This window comes from Mus caroli, unplaced genomic scaffold (genome assembly GCF_978045245.1).
Source record: "Mus caroli unplaced genomic scaffold, Mus_caroli_1 scaffold_5, whole genome shotgun sequence".
Lineage (NCBI taxonomy): Eukaryota > Metazoa > Chordata > Mammalia > Rodentia > Muridae > Mus > Mus caroli.
In genome coordinates, this window is record NW_028227260.1 from 24,572,271 (window position 1) to 24,592,415 (window position 20,145).

Sequence of the window (20,145 nt, forward strand, 5' to 3'; positions counted from 1 at the left end):
GTGACACTTAGCTGTCACACCTAAAAAAAAAAAAAGCTAATATGAAGAGATCAGTCATATTTAATTAAAAGACACATTTTGAAGCTCTATGATTCGTTTTCATCATTAGTCATGGTGATGATTATCATACTCTTTGGTACTTTTTCATGTTTTGCTCATTTAAATACATTGTATTATCTCATAGAATCCTTAAGAAATATGGATTACACAAGACAGTATAATGTTCCCTGTGCTTTCATTACAGAGTGGTTTTATCCTTTCATAGGATGTCCATCTTTCTACTTACATAACTCTCCTGTCCTTCCATTGTTGGCTACTTTTTTTTAAATTAAAGACATAAGCATATCATTCATAGGTGTTTCACATTTAGGATCTGATCAGGGTGACTTCTGGATGTGGTTCTGATGCAGAAAAAACGTTGTATATTTTGCCTTTTAGTTAAAAATATTTTGATTATTGTTGTTGAGTAGCAGGAATTATATAGTGGCTAAGCATATAGTAGACAGGTATTTGAATAACACTTGTCCTGCATTGTTTTTCTAAGGGCAATACTCCTTCCTGGTGTGGCATAAGGCGTGGGGCAAGGTAAATGGGATCTAGCCCTTAGACTACGATTTTAGCTTTAGTGAGCCTGTGCTTTTGGACTATGGGCCATACAAATGTGGCTCAATCCCTACTCTTGTTTACTGTACCAGGAAGAGAGGGGCCTAGAGTCAGGGTATTTCTTCTTCTCCAGCTTGGAACATGTTAAAATAAACATTACCCCTTCTCCAGACGGTTTAGTATCCAAAATATTTCAATAAGCGAGGTTCTGGTAAAAATTTCTCCTCAGGGCATGCCTTGTTGAGAAGAACAAGATGCTCTGGGATATTTCATAATGGTCTCTTTGCCCTCCTGCGGCAAATGACACGAGGACATTTTTTTCTGATCTCCTGGGAGAAGCTGGATGAACACCTGGTGGCAAAACTTCCAAGAATGTGGGTGTTCCAGTGTTCCAGTGTTCCAGTATGAGTGCCTCTCCTAGGAATTAGCTCTTACATTTGTGCATCCTGAGCTACCAGTTAATCAATCATATAGTTCAGGGTTTCCTAATCAGCTTCAGGTTTCCATGCTCCCTGCTCATGGAATTCTAATTTGCTAAATTGTGATCCCCTGTCCACCTGTCTCCTACTTTGAGGTCGGAAGCTCTTCCAGTGAACTTTACTTCTGAGGGCTCTCTGGAGATCTCTCCTCAATTTTTTTTTTTTTAGTTCAACTTTTAAAACCTCTAATCATATGGAGTCTCAATCTTTAAGTTCCTTCCATGCTGTATTAGAAGCCAGAAGTTCCATCATTCTACTTTAGAAAAAAATGTTAAGACATGACTGGTCATTGACCTAACTGCTTTTCATGCTAAAGTAGGGAAGGTAAAGGCAGGGCAGAAGCTAGAATCAAGGCCCTGTTTAAATGCAGCATCATAGACTTGAGGCTCAGAGCTGTGATATTTATTGAACAAGTGCTGCATGGCTGAGATGAACACCATTTCATCTTGCTACGTCCTTTCCTGGTACACATTTTGGTTGTTCAGTTTTATCTGAACAGAGATTAGGGATCACATTCTCTTTGGATTCCAGTTCCTGTGTTTCAGAGTCTCTTTGTCTTGTTCATTTCTAATATCTTTTATTTACCCTGCTTGACAAAGACTCTCCAGTGGTTTCATCTTTATGTATGTTACTCTGCTTTTGAATGTGACCAACAATTAGAACAATTTTTTAGTGACTCTTCCATTCTAAAGGCAGATTGTATCTATGCAAATGTATATACGCAGGAATATACATACACACATGCATAGTTATATCCCTACACATCTTACATGTAAATATGTGCATACACATATATGCAAAATACATATTTTACTACTATAAAAGTTCTAAACATTACTTACATGAAGTGGATGCCTATATTTCTCTGATTCTAAATTTTTTCCCATACGCTCCCCTGTTAGATTGGGCTTTCCGTAGTTAGTAGTCAATTCAGTGGCAAAATCCAGATGTTATAAATTTTGATTCTCTTAGCCATGTGCTAGGAGTGTGCAAACTGTCTATCAGTTTTGCTAACTTCAGGCTTTGACTCAGCTTCAGGATGACAGTATTGATATTTCATGTCCATACAGATAAAGAAAACCAGCGGGAGAAGGAGAAGCTGGAAGCTGAGTTGGCTACTGCCCGTTCTACCAATGAAGACCAAAGGCGACACATTGAAATCCGAGACCAGGCATTGAGCAATGCCCAGGCGAAGGTGGTGAAGCTGGAAGAAGAGGTAGGTGTCCTCAGGTAGCATATGAGCCTGAGAGTAAAAGAGCTGGGGAACTCGTAGCGCTGGATTTCTCATCCGTTTGATTATGCACTGTATACAATATCCCAACAGAGACAGATTTTGGCTGTTCAGTTTTATCTGAACAGAGATAAGGGACTGAATGATTTTTGGATTCCATTTTCTTTGTCTCAGAGTCTCTTTCTCTTGCTCATTTCTAATACATTTTATTTATCCTGCTTGACAGAAACTCTTCAGTGGTTTTCTTTTTATGAATGTTGCTCTGCTTCTGACTGTGACCAACAATTAGAACAACTTCTTAGTGACTCTTCTATTCTAAAGACAGAGATTGTATGTATGCAAACATACAAACACATGAATATGCATACATACTTCAGAATATAAAACCATTACAGTCAAAGGAGGCAATTTCCATTCTCCCATTTATTTCATAAACTGATACCATAAGTTCTCCCTAGTACCTCAGCCTTGCCTTAAGCCTCTTCTTACTAAGCTTGAAGATTTCCTTCCAAAGGACTATAGAATGATCCCAGATACTTTGAAGTACTCCTATGATCTTGCAATTGGAACGGTCCTGTTCTCCCCACACTAGATGGAAAGTCAAGCCTGCTCCTTGTCCTAAGTCCGAAATGCATCTTGACACCCGCATTTTTTGCTATTGCATTTGAAAATATTGTTTGGAGATGGAAGCAGTCTTCAGAGGTCTGGGACAGAAATAAGACCCAGGGAGAATTTATAGTTTATGTCAGGAGAATGTATTGGTAAAGATCTTTGTTGTGGCTTAGAGACCAGTTTTAATGTTATTATGTGGTATGGTTGTATTTTTCAGCTCTTTGTGTGAGTGGATGGAACCATCCCTTGACAAATACAAGGGCCTCTGAACTATTAAGAATATGATTTAAATATGTATCCGATTAGCATCCATGTAGAAGTTGCTCTATTGCAACACTAAACTGTCTTACTATGAAAAGGAGGGAGTTTTGCTGCTGTACTGCTCATTAATTAATCCTGGATGTTGGTTGAGATTGTACTAGAGTAAAATTAATTCTTCAATGTTTTGAACATTTGGGAATAAGTGTATTCCAACAAAGATGTGATGATGAAGTATAAATTGACTAAAAAAATTAAAACCTTGTTAAATTCTATTTTGAAATTTGAGTTATTTTAAGAGAAATACTACCTTTCATGGATCCGTAGTAGGAAACCACTTGGGCTACATGGCAAAATCAAGGCCAGCCCAAAGTTGTATAGTGAAAACCTTTTAGAAAACAATAGTAATACCCCCCATTATTTTACAAGTTGAAAGCCTTATGAACCTAAAATAAAATTGTCATTTTCTGGACTAAATGACATTGTAGCTATTGTATGAGAAATGCCTTCCCTGCCTCCATTAATTGTCTACTTCTTGGCCCTCACTAGGAATGGCCCTGGTTTCTGGAGATCTCCAGACTTATAGATTTTCTCTGCTGTTCTTTTTGAGCCTTAAAGACTGGTTGGAGTTAGGTTGTGAGTTAAGAGTTTCTTAGGAGATAATACCGTGTAATCCATGATATCTTTTAGCGTGACTTATCCAAGTGTTAATGTCAAGTTGTAGAGAGTCAATACTTCTTCAGACCTCTATCTTAAGAACATACTGTTACTTCATGATGTGATTGACTCCCCCAAGAGGCCTTGGTTATTCAAGATTAAAACTGCTCAGCATAGACTATTAGGATTCACAAACGGTATCAGTTTGATATGGGGTCTTTAATGTGGTTCTGTCACAAAAACAGTGCCTGTTTCTATCTTATGTATGGTTTCTGTGCTGGGCATGGTGGCACATGCTTTTGATCCCAACAGTTAGGAGTGAGAGGCAGATGGATTTCTGTGAGTCCAAGGCCCACCTCAGTCTACATCTTCCAGGACAGACCAAGTTACAGAGTGAGGCCCTGTTCCAGAAAACAGAATGAGAGAGTGGAAGGGAGAGCTAGAGAAGATTTCTTATGCTTGGTGGACATGGCTCAAGGACAGCCATGTTGGAAAGCAGAGAGAGAGAGACACCAGAAGGCTCGGCAGTGTCCTGTGTGAACACACATTGTGTGGTTCATGTCCGGCTTTATGAATTTTCCTTATTGCTCAGAACTTTGGAGGTTTTTTTTTTTTTTTTTTTTTTTTCCAGGAAGAAAAAAGTTTTCTTACTGATTGAGCAAATCAGGTTTATAAGAGCTTTCTCATAATAGGCCTTTTGCTGGGGGAATATTTTTCTCAGGTTTCTTAAGTTTAGGGTCACTCAGGTAATTAGTTTTCATTGCATCAAGATGGTGGAGAATTAACTGTATTGATTCAAGGACCCTTGAGTGCTTTTATACCGTCACCTCTTGAAAGCAAGCCCTCGTGTGGGTGCATTCCTTGACATTCATTTCATTTTTCTAATCCAATGAGCCTCCTGTGGGTCTCAGCAGTCTCCTTTATAAGCATTCCACAGAAGGGACGCCTCAGGCAAGAACTGTTTTCCTAAAGTCCTAACTTGCAATCTCTCCTAGATTAATGCAGATTCCTTTATGAACCATAGTCTCATGACATCTACAGAGAGATTTTTGCTAGGGTGGGGATGACTAGATTCTTGTTTTTCCTCACAAGTCACGGTGATACAGACCTTAAAATTAGACTACATCCTATGTAGCAAAGAGCCAGAGGAGGTAAGTGATGCCTTCCTAACCCCCTGTCCCTTGCCTTTTGGGACACGTGGGTCTTATTGAAATTGACACTGATTAACCAAGTCAAAAGAGCTCTGTGTCCTAAAGCAGCCACAGTATTCTGACATTCATAGAGAGCTTCCTCCCATCCCTTCAAAGTTAACCTCACTGGGGTGTTTCCATGGAAGTCTGGCATATCTTTCTCACAAAACTCAAGTCAGCCCGGCTTCTGGCCGGCTGCTACGTTAGGAGAATACAGAGTTGAAGCAGTGGCTTGGATAATTGTTTCAGGGATGGTGGGAAAAATAGACTTGGCAAACCCAGTACGGGAAGATGCTGAGGGCAAACTGCTTAGTGAGTGCAGTGTGTAGGAGAGTAGAAAGCAGGAGGAGAGAGGACTGGCTGAAGGAGGCAGTGAGCCATATTTGGAGTTGGAATGAACACTCTACAGATTAAAGAAGAAGCTAAAGTTCAGAATCACAGTGACTGGTGATGATTTAGGTGATTTAGATTGTTATTCGTGTTGAGATCCTCATGTCACTCTCTTGTCACCTCAGCCACTTCTCCCAATGTACCTACCTTGTTTTATTTCATTTCTCCTAGCATTCTTCTTAAGGCTAACATTTGCCAATCTTTCTGTGCCCCTCACTACTAGATTTACTAGGCTCTTCATTTGTTTGTTCTAAAAGATAGTTTTTGTTGTCTACCAGGTACTACACCAGTTTCCTCCTTCCCAGTAACAAAGGAAGATGTCTGCATAAACATTTATATGTTTAATACTCTCTAATAATTTTGAACTGAGGTTGGTGAAGTTTAAGCTTATACACTATCTAGAGTGTGTTATAAGTTTGAGTGGAAGTCTAAGAGTGTGAATTATGTGTGCACTAAGAGGGTTGATAGAATAAGGTACATATGCACTCAGGAATTTCCTGGGATGTTCTACTGATGAACTGTCAATTCATTTGAAAGGCATTTCCTCAAAAGATGACTTTTTTTTTGACATTCCAAGTATTTAGGTTTATTGATTGAATGGGGGTGAGGGCAGTAGATTATAGTTTGGGTTGGTGTGGAGTCCTCTGATTTCATCATTATCACCTTAGATAAACTAAAAGATGATGGGAGACTAAGAAAGAGCATGCATTGAAATCCCAGCCCTGCCAGTTATTTGCTGTCTAAGTTTAGACAAATTTAATTTCTTTGAGCCACCTATGAAATGAAAACATTAACATTCAGTCAAACTCTATGAATTGCCAATATTCAGCCTTTTGACCCACAAAATGGAAATCTCATGTGACTCAGAATAAAATTTACCTTATCGAATTATTATGAGGGTTTGGTGAAGTCAATATGTGGAGTTCCCACTACATGGGATGCTCCATAAACATTAGATTCCCTTTCTTATAGGAAAATGCCTTTCAAATAGCATTCAACAGATGATTTTTGAATAAAATAATCACTGAAGGAAGCCAGTTTCTATGTATGAATATGAGGTCAGTCCTACACATTCTCACCCCACCAATTACTTTCTTTTTTTTTTTTTTCTAAATTACCCTGGGTTCTTTTTCTTTTAATTATTAGATATTTTCTTTATATACATTTCAAATGCTATCCCAAAAGTTCCCTATACCCTCCCTTCACCTTGCTCCCCTACCCACCCACTCCTGCTTCCTGGCCCTGGTGTTCCCCTGTACTGGGGCATATAAAGTTTGCAATACCAAGGGGCCTCTCTTCTCTGTGATGGCTGACTAGGCCAGAAAAATGACATTTCTAATGCAATTTCAGTGCATTCAGTGCAATTTCTTTGTAGTGATTGTTGGTTGTTTTAGCCAACATATTTAAAAAGGAGAAATTATGTCCACACAGCAAACAGAGATGGAGTTGTCTTTCTTGGTGTGCTCCTTTCATTCTTCTCCTCCTCTTCCTCTTCCTCCTCCTCTTCCTCCTCCTCCTTCTTCTATCACTATGGCTTTTTAAATTCCCAACGTAGGAACCTTGTAGATTTCTTTATTCCCAAGGCAACAAATTTTCAGAAGTGGTGTTTTACTCTTTAAGTCTTTTAATATCTACCAGTGGACCATAACCTTCTGGCAATGGTCAGAGGCAGCTTGCTAATACCAGGCTAGTGTTACCAAATTGCTTCACTGTGAACCCTGACTTAGAGCAGGTTCCCTGGGTAAAACTAAATCAGATCAGATTAAAATTACTGAAAGTTCATGGGGCAACATAAAACTCCTTGTATGAAGGAGTGAAATAGAGAAAATATACTGTAGACATGACATTTTAGAAAGGACTATGTGTACATAATGGAAGGCAAGAGATAATATAGATATGATGTAGGCACCTGACCTTACTTCTGCATCAGCTTCAGTGTTCTTGAGAAGATGGGTGCCTGTATATGTCAGGATTCACTCCTTCTACCTAAAGATCTATGTTTTTAATCCCTGATTTGTACTTTTAACAGATAGCGGTTGATGTGGCTCAGTGGTAGGGCACTTGCCTAGGATGCACATGGCCTAGTTAAAAAAATAAATAAATTAAAGAATGGCAACAGACATAGTTTATATCCTCTAGGAATATTTCAAGTATTAGTATCTTTCCACAAGTGAGAATATTAAAGTACGGGCAGATTAGGCAGGACAGTTAGAAAGAAATCTAGGGAAAACACACATACCACTAGCCCTGTTACTTATCATCATTTAAATAAATGGGAAAATGATGGATTAAGGAACTTCCCTGTAAAGGCTTGAGAGAAACAATTAACCTAAGGTGCTCTAAAACGGATTTTGTATATAGCTATCTTTTTTTTTTAAGTCAGTTTGAAAGACACCCACAGTTGTTGGAAGGAGGGAAGAGATGCCATCACATGGTATTCATTTGTAGGGATCAGATTCTCCTGAGTCAGAAGAGGTTATGGGATCTGCCAAATTCTTGGGAATGGGTTCAAATTATTACAGAAGTGCAGTGGAAAAGATGATTGACTTAGCTCAAGAGTATTTGCTCTGTTCTTTATCAGATTACTGTCCTATTATTATTTCTCCAATTTCTTAGGATTTTTAAAGATTCCTTTTGTATGTCTGCATTTGTGGGGAGGGAGAGAGAAAAAGAGAGAGAGAGAGAGAGAGAGAGAGAGAGAGACTGACTTTAGTATTCAAAGTACAGGGCTGACAGACCTTTGAAAATTTATCCTGAATAGGAATGATTCGATACCCTTATCATGACTTGGCCAAGCAAAGTAAATATTTAAGGACTACTGGTGAAGAGACAGAAATGGAAGTTGCCATAGATAGATCCACTGGGGTAAGGAAAAAATGACTCAAAGATGAAGGCAAAGGCAAGGCAAATAATGGGTTAAGGAGACAAATTGAGAACAAAGATTAGAGGAAAGTAAGGGAAGGGAAAAATCTTTGACAGGTTTTGAGAAGCAGAGTTTACTAAGAAAACTTAAATGGATGGGATGATGTCTCTTATTCACTGGATAACCAGAGGGATTTAGTTTGAAATGATGGATTTGCATGGCTTCTTCTAGGAACTCCTTGGAATGGGATTTGATTAGCTACTCCGAATGACTAATCTGTGGTTCTGAAAACTCATTTTCCACGCGAAGATGAGAGCCACTCTTGTGAATTTGGAAACTTTTCAAGAGAACCCTCATTTCCTTAAACACTGAAGACATCACAAAATAAATAATCTAGGATAAAAAGTACACATTTTCTGTGATCTCTCTCTCTCTCTCTCTCTCTCTCTCACACACACACACACACACACACATACAGACACACAAATACACACAAATACACAGGGCATTTCTAACCTCCATAGTTATAAATAACTATATAATATTCTAGGACCTTATTTAAGATCTTATTTTGTTTAGCCCTCTGAGATACTGCTCATTGTTAACTATGAAAAGAGGACTTCTAGATTTGTGAACTATGGGAGTTTAAAGACTCACAGAGGTCATTGTAAACAATTTATCTAGTTTAATGAGCTTTTTAAAAACTTCTTAAAACTTTGTGGGAGAAGGAATTCCTAAGCAGTAAGGAGTGCAGCACCAAAGGATATATGGGACCCATAAGTATTCTGTGTATAACAATGATGCATCTGATTTACAATAAGATAAATGTCAAGCTAGATGTAGTGGAGTAGACCTGTAATCCCAGCAGTATGGAAGGAGGATCTTAGGTTTGAGGTCAGCTTAGGCTATTTTGAAAAATGGTGTCTTAAACAAGATGACTGAGTGGAATAAGGTGGGCAGCTAGTACTTTATGAAAAACATCAGAAACAAGAAGGGATGAGTACACAAACATATACATGTGCACACGGGAACTCATGAATGTATGTATGTATATATTAGGATGTTTTATGTAGAACCCTAAATACATAAATAAATACACAATAGAGGAAAAGAGAAGTGATTCAACCAATCCATAGCAGTAGCTCCCTACAAAATACCAGATCTATGAAATACAGTTTGAAGTCTTGAAAACCTTCAAAGATTGATGAGGTGTCCCCTACTCCATAAAATACTATGGCTGGCACTGAATAGTAAATAGTTTTAATTTTTTGAAGGCAATGTAGTGTTGGCTGCAACTACTGTTCTCAGTCACAATGGCTGGAAGGCAACTGTTCACATTCTACAGGCCTGGCACTGTATTGGCCATTTAGCTTTGTTGATTCATGAACTTCTCATCCTATTACCTATGCTTGTTTGTTAACAAATGGAGACTCTGAGGCAGAGTGGAGAAGTTGTCATTCATAGCCAACAAGTAATCTAGGTTGAGGAGCTTAAGGGCATACATAACTGGGAAGAGAGTAAAACTAAAGTACATAAAATCTAGGAGAGTAATGAAGTTAGAACACATTGATCGTAGTACCTAGAAATATCTGCACAATGTGGAGTGTATAACCTAGAAGATAGCTGAGTTTGTAAGTTACATGCAGAAAGCCTAGCATGGGTAGCATCCAAAAATTGTCACTTTCCATTGTGACATATCTTGGGGATAAGCAAGCACTTCCCAGGTGCTTTTGGTATTTGTGGGTTAGCTATAATCTCTCTCTCTCTCTTTCTTTCTCTTTTTCTTTTTTTTTCTCTCTCTCTTTCTTTCTTTCTTCCTTCCTTTCTTCCTTCCTTCCTTCCTTCCTTCCTTTCTTACTTTCTTTCTTTCTTTCTTTCTTTCTTTCTTTCTTTCTTTCTTTCTTTCTTTCTTTCTTTCTTTCTTTCTTCTTCCTTCCTTCCTTCCTTCCTTCCTTCCTTCCTTCCTTCCTTTCTTTCTTTCTTTCTTTCTTTCTTTCTTTCTTTCTTTCTTTCTTTCTTTCTAAAAGATGGAGAGCTATGCAAGCAATAATGGTCCTTATTTTCCTTGGCTTGCTCTGCAGAATCTGTCTCTAACACTTGTTTTTCAACAAACTCGGAGAACTCACCAATCCCACGTTGCCTTTCCCATTCAGAGGGTTGGCTTAGTGGCTCCTCTTTCTCAGGGTGCTTTTCATGGGCGACTTAGTTTTCCTCTTTGAGAAAGGCAGGACAGAGAGAAATTGGCATGACCCTGGATTGCTTGCCTTTCAGTTTTCAGAGCTCACTTTGCTGTACTTTGCCATCAAGGCAAAGAACTGCATGCTGTCTCTGTTTAATTGCCTTTAAGTATAAGCGCTGTAAGCCTTTGTAATTATAGTTCACATTCTCTGCATTACCATTGCACTGCTCCCGTAGGGTTTTCAGCATGATTCACAAATAAATGCATTCAGCTCTAAATAGCTCACGAACATTACAAAACCCCAAAGGTGAAGGAAACAGAATGATTCCTTCTTTCCCAGTACCGAAAGCTTAACAAAAAAGCGATGCAGAAACATCCCCTACCTCAATCTCTTGTTTATCCTAGTCAGGAAGGAAAGATTGAAGCTTATTGAGAGGCAAAATATGATGATTTCTTTGTTCATTGTATACCCTAGGAAATTTTCATAAATAGCAAAACATGTAGACACAAATTCACCTCTCTTGGTTTACAGTGCTAGACTGATTGAGGCCTGTTTTGAAAGGTAATGCCAACAAAATGTTGAAACAATGTTTTTCTTTAGTAATGGTCAAAGGAGATGCCAGGGGTCTGGTGACAGGAAAATGTAAGGTATGTTTCCTGCCAACTGTAGAAAGCTCAGTAATTGTGACCTGGATACAGGAAGATTCTGAGCACCCCCTTTTTTTTTTTTTTTTTGGTTTGCCCACCAGGAAGGGGTAGTGCTATTGAAGCAGAAATACAAAACAACTGTGGTTTAGACTCATTACCATGAAGTGCTTACCTGGTTTCTGCACTGAGAAGATGTGATAGGTCCTATTGATGTGACCACTAGGGCTTTGTGGCTGTGGACAATATTGGTACAATGAGTAACTTCTTACATTGCAGCTACTTACTAAAGTCACTCAGGGCTTAGGAATTACCTACAGTCAACTACCTGGATTTATGTTTTTTAAATACCTGTTAGCGACACTATTTTAACTCTTAATCTCAGTGGTAGAGGTATCTCTAACCTTAGTGACCAAGGGAAAGATAATGATGGGAGGGCCCTACTTGAGAGGATTTTTATTTTAGAGGCTACAAGTTAATCTACTTGCTTCGAGAGAAGCTATATAGGTAGTGTGGGAAACAGAATCTGTTCTTTTGCAAGCAAAATGGCAAGGCTGCCTGCTAATTTTCCAACCATATTGGATATTGGAGTATGAATGTCTTATTTAAGGCTGTCCAATTGCTTCCTTGATCATTGCTGCTGAGCCAGGATTTGGCTTGCAAGATAAAAGGGTACAGTGAATGTACATTCTTCTTCCCAGCTATCTGAATTTTTGCTTAGGTATATGGCTCATAGACTTGTGAAGGTGAAAAATTATGTCTGACTCAATCCTTCTCTGATGGATATTTTCCAGCTGAAAAAGAAGCAAGTGTACGTAGATAAGGTGGAGAAGATGCAGCAGGCCCTTGTGCAGCTCCAGGCCGCGTGTGAGAAGCGTGAGCAGCTGGAACACCGGCTCCGGACACGTTTGGAGAGGGAACTGGAATCCCTTAGAATCCAGCAGGTAATGAATGCAGTGTGACATCCTGGGGATAAGCAGAGATGATAGAGCTATGTCATTATCCTACCCAAGTCTATCTTCATAAACCAGTAAGGTTCTTAGGGTTAGTTCTAGAAATATTGACGAGGGGCTACTTACGGAAGTATAGGTGACTCAGCTGCAGCTGTAAAGGTCCTCCCCCACCCCCTAAGCATGGGTGATGACTCATTATGGCTGATTCACTGAAGATCTCTACTGAACCTCCTGCTGCTCCACCAATCAGAATGTTGTCTCTGCAGCAATTGTTACTGCTTATATAATCTTGAGGAGGGGGACTTATAAACCTTGTGCTGAGCACTTTAGTCTTGGAACTATTGTTTACTTCATTCCTTCTTGAGGCTTATAAGTTTGTTTATTTTCTGAGTCTCACTTAACCAGTTATGGAAAGGAGGGAAAGGAAGAAAAGAAATGCCTCTCTTCTTGGGTGTTTGTTTGTTTATTATTTTGTGTTCAGCAAAGACTCTAAACACACTTAAATGCTTGCTCATTTTTACATTTTTACCAGCTCCCCATGTTACAGTAAAAGGTGTGGCCAGTATACATGCATAGTCTCCCTAATTCCTTAGTTTTCTTTTCCAGTAAAATCTGTCATTTATTTTTCACACGAATAAGAACAAATAAGAATAAGAACAAAAGCCCCTATATGAAGGGAAACAGCTATTCACCTAAATTCGTTGATGTTTTTGAATTCAAGTTGGTGGGATCCTTGGGCAGTTTTTCTGTTTGCTTCTGAGATTGGGTCTCATGTAGTTCAGACTGACTTACAACTTTGTGCAAGTGTACACCACCACTTCCAGCTGGAAGTGCTCTTTAGAAATCTTCTGGTCATATTACTTATGGGGGTTTAGAGGAAAAGAAATCAAGACCACCTCCCTGCCCCACAATGTTGAGCACCTCAGTAAAGATCTCATAAATTATGGACAGTTTTGGAACCAAGTTATAGATTTAAAAAAACTCCTGAAGACTTTACTGTCAGCCAGGTACTGAACTTTTTATTTCATTACATCTAATTTCTGAGCAACACAGCAATGTGGAAATGCAAATTCTCTTTCCTTCTTTTGAATCAGCATGGTATCCAAACTAAGAGCTGAGGTTAGGAATAGCTTAGTGATAAGCATTTCATCAGGGCTCACAGCACTGTTTTGTTGGAGACCTGGAAATAGGAAGCAGTAATAGGGTGCTTGCCCAACATGCATGAAACTCTAGGTTAGTAGGTTTACTATGTAAACAGGCAGACAAAGAAACAAAATAGCATGGGAAAGCCCTTTCTTATAAAATAGAAACTCTTACCAGATCTGGTAGGGGAGTCTGTGTCATGAGTTCAAGTCTATATAGTAAAATCCTGTCTTAGAAAATCAGCAATATTAGATAGATGGATGGATGGATAGATAGATAGATAGATAGATAGATAGATAGATAGATAGATAGATAGATAGATAGATAGATAGATAGATAAGTAGATGGATAGGTAGCTAGATAGGTAGCTAGATAGACAGGTAGATAAATCAGTCTTTGGGACTTGGACACTATGGTTTTTCTTTCACTAACTTGAGGGATCTTGGCATCTCCCACAATAGCGCCAGGGCAACTCCCAGCCCACTAATGCTTCAGAATACAATGCCGCTGCACTGATGGAGCTCCTTCGGGAGAAGGAAGAGAGAATTCTGGCCCTGGAAGCAGATATGACCAAGTGGGAGCAAAAGTATTTGGAAGAGAATGTGATGAGACACTTTGCTCTGGATGCTGCTGCAACTGTGGCTGCACAGAGGTAAGTCACTGAAAGATATGAATGGGAAAACCAGGTATCCTAACTCATTCAGAAATTTCCCAATATCTAGTCTTCCCCCCCCCAGTTCCTCTTCATATGTTTTTCTCTTTCCATTTATAAGTGGATTAGATGGATTTGGTGACACATGTTTAAGGATTTTAAAAACATGGACTTTCTAGAATCATAATTGAGTTTACCTTAGAAGTGAGCTGAAACATTGCAGATGGGCTTGGCTAAGTTTTTGGACACATCATTCCCTACTAGCTATAGATCTTTTCAGCCACATGTGCATGCTGTTTAGTCTCAGGACCAAAGTGAAATCCCCACTAGAAAAAATCCCACTCAGAAAGCAAATGTCACTCAGGAGTAGCTGCTGTCATTTGATAGCTCTGGCTCTTCCTGGGTATGTGCCGAATAGGAGTCCATCACTGCCTTGAGAAGGTCTATATTTGACGGCTGTATTCTCTGTATTCCTGAACTCATCGCATATAACTAGTCTCATTCTATTTGGTACCAGGGAGAAGAGGCAAGAGGAGTTTTATTTATGGCTTCTTGGGCACCTTCTTTGCATATTATAAAAAGAATTGTTAGCTTTTATAGGAAACAATTGTTCATAGTCTTTCTATGTTGCCTATGTTCATAACTGTTAGATGGGAAACAGCTCAGGTATCATCAGGTGATGGGTTTGGTGGTGTTGATAATGGACAGTAAGTGCAGACTTATGTATTGAAGGTGGTCAGGACTCTACTCCATTGCATATAGAGTATATTGGATAGAAGCCAAACAGGCTTCTATCCAGAAAGTTATTAGAAACAGCAGTGTATTTTTATATTCTTGCAAATGTAGAGTCCAGTACTTGCTAGATATTAGGTAGTAATAGGTGTATGGAAGGAATCCGTGTTTAAGATATGGATTGGCACATTCTAAAGATGCTCATGATTCTCCATGCTTCTTCCATCCTCCAGTCCAGATAACCTTATACCTTTAATAGACTGAAGCTGTCTTTTGCTTAATCTTGAAGTCTTCATCAACTGAAGTTTTCCTGGCTTTGTTTCCTGAGAAAAGCATGCTCAATAAAAGCCAGGGTCATAATAGTGTGCTGTGAATGTCTGTGTCCGAAGATGGTCACAAGGCTTGGAGACAGATATGAAGCAGAATTTAGTGTCATATTACCTACAGGCTCCCAAAGAAGTGCAGCACTTGCTCAGAGGTATTTGTGAAAGCCTGATGCTGGAAACTTGCTTATGGTGAGCCAGAGAGATGCAGGGTAATTTTGTCTGCTTTGTGCAGAAGCTTTGCATGATGTAGCTCATGCCTGTACAAGGCATGAGAAAATGTCTGAAGGAGGCATCTTGGTGCTGGCTACAGAATGGACTCCAGGGCAAAGTATAGGAAAGCTAGAAAGGTGCTTGGTATAAGGGCCTTTATACAAAGATAAAACCTCCATTCCTCCTCTCCTGTGGAAATCATTAAGAATTGAGAGTTCCCTTACAGATCTGTGTTCAAAATGTGTTGACTTAAATTCAGTTTCTTTGTATCCCTAGGTAGAATGTGTCCATGTAATTACTGTTTTCAGCAAAATATGCATGTTTATCATTTGATGTGATAGAACACAGCCTGTTCCCAGTGTTCCTAGCAAGTAGGAACACCTTCTTCCAGAGGCAAACATTCCTGATCCGGACTGTTCATAACAGATTGAGACAACAGGAGAAAATGAGAGATAGATTATATTGAAATGCCTGTAACATAAATGAGTTAGACTTGATGATTTCCCCTGACCCTTTTATTGAAGGTTTATGCTATATTTCCAAAGATAGTATCATTTCACTTTGCTATACAGATTGGTTTCCTTATTTTCCTCCTCTGTGAGATGACATCCAGAAAACATAATTTCTTACCTTATAGGCTTTTCTATCTGTCTTGCCAATATCTCTTCACATGCTTTCTCTTTTATTTGCCCACCAAAATGTAGACATTTGACCTCATTCTGTGGTGGAAATCACATACATATTGGATGTTGACTGCAGATAGAAAGTGCTCAAAATTATGATTAAAGAAGAAAAATTTAAAAAAATGGAGGGAGCAAAGAAGGAAGGAAGAAGAGGAGGTGGAAGAAAAAGCCAGTTTTTTTTTTTAATAAATGTGTAATTTAGCACTCAAAATAGAAGTCACATTCTCCTATGACCTTGTGGTCCTTAAACTTGATGCTTTCCTTCCTACGCAATGACTCATTTGGTTCATGTCATAAAATTACAAACTTCTTTCCTAGAGTGTCAATATAAAAGGAGTTACATTGTGTTTACGCTCTTTGTTTTACTTCTCCTGCTCAGCATAATTATTTTGATCCCTCCTAGTTGATGCATTTATTAATAGCCCAGGCCTTTTTATTTCTGTGTAATGTGTCATGGAATGGATGTATCATAGATCATTTATCTATTCACCTGATGATGGATATTTGGATTATTTCCAGTGTGTGACCTTTGAGTACAATAAAATACAAATTTTAACATAGGATTTATAAAAAGTTTATTTTCTTGCTTTAGAAGGCATGGTATGTGGTAGTCTGTTTATAACCTTTGTAGTGCTTTGATTCTAAGTAACCTTTTGTCACAGGAAAGATGGTGATACAGTGGTTTTAGGCAGGGATAGAGGACTGGAAGCTAGAAGTGTTCAGGAATAGACAGTAAGACCGATCAGTAGTGTTAATAGGTAAGTTGTATTCAATGAAGAGGAAACAAAGAGGGGGAAGGAGAAAGAATAAATTGAAAGCTTTTTAGCTTTTCTATCAAGGTAGTTGAATAAGTCTTATTTAAAGTAAGTACTTGAGCTGAGTGTGGTGGCACTGACCTGTTGTCTCAGTACAGAAGAGGGACAGGGAGGAAGAGTGTGAGGTCAAAGCCAGCTTAAGCTATATAAAACCCTGTATAAAATAAAATACAATAGTATGTGACATTTTATAATTTTTGCCCAAAGGCTACTAGAAAATGTATTTTTATTTCTCAAAACACAGGCAGGGCTCTAGTGAGAACTTAAAACTTATTACTTATCTGGTCTACTCTCAGGCATGGAGGTATTATATCACCTCTAGATCAATACTAAGGGCACAAGAGCCAGGACTTAAATCAACAATTTATCAGTTTAACTGTCTCCTAGCTCAATGACAGTGAGCTTGAGACCATTAGCTGTTCAATGAAGGATTAGTTGAGAAATTTTAGGCACGTGGAAACATTATCAATAGCTGCAGAATCATTCCCTGCATCCAGTCTCTGAGTTACTGTGTCTCTAGAGATTCTAGGTACTTAATATGATGAATGGAAGTCCCTAAAAACGAAGTCCGTGTTCATTCCCAGAAGACCTGATTTGGCAATACAGATTTTGAGTTTGAGCTCATAAATGGTGAATTTATGCCTGGAGAGCAACAAAAAGATACTACGATAACAACCCATCAACCATGTAATCTATTCGGTTAGATTTACTGAATTGGGTTGTTAACTGTACTTGGAATGTTTCAGGTTTGTTTTGGGCAATGCAAATGCAGAAAAAGAGGAAGTAAAGTAACCAAGGACATGAGGAAGATTCGTACCACGAGTGGCTATTTGTTTCTTCCTTAATGTCCTTTCTCAGTTTCCTGAGTTTGCTTTCTTCTCAGTCTATATTGTCGTTACCTTGTTTTCTACCAGGACTTCCCTGTAGTTAGAAAAATGCTGTAATAGTAGTGCTTTCATCTTTAAGATTAAACTTAAAAATCTCCAACAACTTGTTGGACTTTATCATAGGGCTGTTCTCAAGACAACTTCACTCCAACAGCTCTGTAATCTACAGCCATCATAGCGCTTTGGAAAAATCCTCTCCTTGGTTTCCCATGACAACAAACACTATTGCATGATTTGAATTACAAGTACAGTCCTCATTCATTCTTTTATCTCCCTAATGTTTCCATGGACATGGTCTCCAAGTCCAATCACATCGACCACCTACAGCCTGTTCCCATTTCCCTTTCCACTTTACTGGTTTGTATTTTTATTATTGTCTGATGGGATTACTGCAATCACCTTCCTAACTGGTCTGCTTGATTCAAGTGCCCCTCTCCTCTGATCCATCCCTATATTTCAGCAACCAATAATGCTATTGTCAGAGAGCTTGGCACACACTCTTTCATTCCCCACAAAAAGCTGTAGTGATTCTCAGCGCCTGTTGGACTAAAGTCCAAACTCATTCCTGTAGTAGTTAATTATTTATTCCTTGTCTACTTTTGCAAGTTTCCTACATCTAGGGCCTAATCGTTTCCACAGGTTTCTTCTCTCTAGCTTCCCACGATCTTCCACTTTTAGTAAAGTTTGTGCAGGATGCTACCAGTTAGATAAAAATGAAGCATATTTATTGATTGATTTTTTTTTAAAGTTATTTTTGATCTTTAGAGACAGGGTCTCACTCTGTGACCTTGGCTGGCTTGAAACTTGCTATTTAGAGCTGGTCTTGTACTTGTTATGATCTTCCTGCCTCAGCCTCCCAAGTGCTAGGATTGCAGGCCTGAATCACCATACTAGTCAAGGTAAAGTTTAAATGGCCACTGGGGGTTTTATTTGGGGAGTCATGGATGGCAACCTTAAGCACACTAGAATTGAAATTATGCTATTAGAGAAAAGAAGCATAGATCATCTGGGGTGAGGGATATTAACAGAAACCTGTTTATTTAAGGATTTGAGAGGATGAGATAGCAGGTTCAGGGGCATGTGGCTTTGCATGCTTTCTGCAGTCTGCAGCCATTAGCTCCTGATACTCTTCAAATGCTTTACTAGCCTGCTTTTCAAAGCCATTGGCTTCATAGCCCTAGTCTTCTCCAAGGACGATTGATGCTGAGGGCTGCTCTGGCAGCCCTGAGGAATTCACTAAGTGCCCCACATTTTCAGGCTCCATTCCTGAACAGTTCCCAGTGTCCATATCAATTAGGTGGCAGGGCTCTGTGTACCCAAACTGGTCTTTTATGCAATGGAAGTGGCTGTAGGCCAGCACCAGTTTCCCCAATGACAAACCGTATGTTCAAACCCCCAGTGTTGGTAGACAGCATGCACTTTTCAAGAGGCTTGGCTCTAAAGTGTTAACCTTCAGTTTTCCTAGGCACTCTGTAAGAGCAGAAACCGCCTCCAGGATTGCACCAAGGGGATGATTGTCTCAAACACATAGCTACTTTTTGGTATTCTCTTTCTACCTATGCACTTTTCAATATTAAAAAAGAAAACATTGTTATATGCCTGGACTGTGCCCAGATGTGTATGTTTTTATGGAAATAATTTTAATTTAGATAAAAGGGAAGGAGATGTCACTTCAGTTGTCATTTTGTGTATGAAGAAGAGTAAGCATACAAGCAGGTAACTGACATTCGGAGGTCAGAAAGTTTGCTAGTGGCAGAGTACTTGTGGAAGCTGCGACTTGATCCTGGGGCTGTCTCTAGGAGTAGCCTTCATAGCAAGTACTATGCAAGGGAGTTGATCCAGGAGAATTGTGAACAAGTGGATTGCTCTGGAGAAATATAGAATTTGGGGATGTCAAACTAGTTTGAATTTGGCAAATGATGCGAGAAACTGTATCCTTCCCACGTCTTCCCAATTCCAATAAACGCTTACAACTTTGCAAATGAGCTATAGGCTTTGGGATAGCAGTGGTTTTTATAGAGGCCTACCAGACTTCCCTAATCTCAAGGCTAATTGACCATCTGGTCACTCCCTTGTTATTACATCACCCCAAATCTATACTGTCATAATCTCAATGCCAAGAGAACATGACTCTTTAGCTTCTAGCAGATGTATCTGGGATCTGGAAGGAGTGGTGTGAAGTAGGGCCACCTTATCCTTCTTCATTCAGCCTCTTGTCCTGTTTTCCTGTATAACCTTTGTAATTCCATGTATGTCTTCTTTAATCAAAATGTCTATCTCTTTCTCTTAGTCCTCATCTCCTTTCCTTGTCTTTTTGTCTGTCTCTGGTATTCTCCTCTGCACACATGTTTCTCCTTGAATTAATGGCCAGGGGGAACACGATGATCCCTTGCACAGCTGAGATTCTAGCTCGGGAACAGTCACTTGAGTTGGTTTAAAACCTCAGTGAGAGCATTGGTTCTGATGCTGATTAGATAAAGAACCAAATAGGACCGAGTCAAAGGCCCTTTCTGTTAGTTCATATGCTGTAACTGACTTTAGTTGTTTACCTGACTCTGTCTGTAGTATGTTTCTAAGCCCTCATATGTAAAGGATACTCAACTGTCACAAAACCTACTTGTTTCCTTCAAAAATACC

The 20,145-nt window shown here is 39.1% G+C and overlaps 1 protein-coding gene across 3 annotated transcripts in view; it reads left to right on the forward strand.

Annotated features, from left to right (window-relative positions):
- The window catches only part of Amot (angiomotin), a 58,396-nt gene that overhangs the window by 31,005 nt on the left and 7,246 nt on the right, over positions 1-20,145 (forward strand). For all 3 annotated transcript variants that reach the window (XM_029473546.2, XM_085837983.1, XM_085837984.1), the window contains 3 exons: positions 2,153-2,298; positions 11,902-12,051; positions 13,665-13,855. In XM_029473546.2, the coding sequence (XP_029329406.1) occupies positions 2,153-2,298; positions 11,902-12,051; positions 13,665-13,855 (487 nt within the window). The remainder of the gene's footprint in view (positions 1-2,152; positions 2,299-11,901; positions 12,052-13,664; positions 13,856-20,145) is intronic.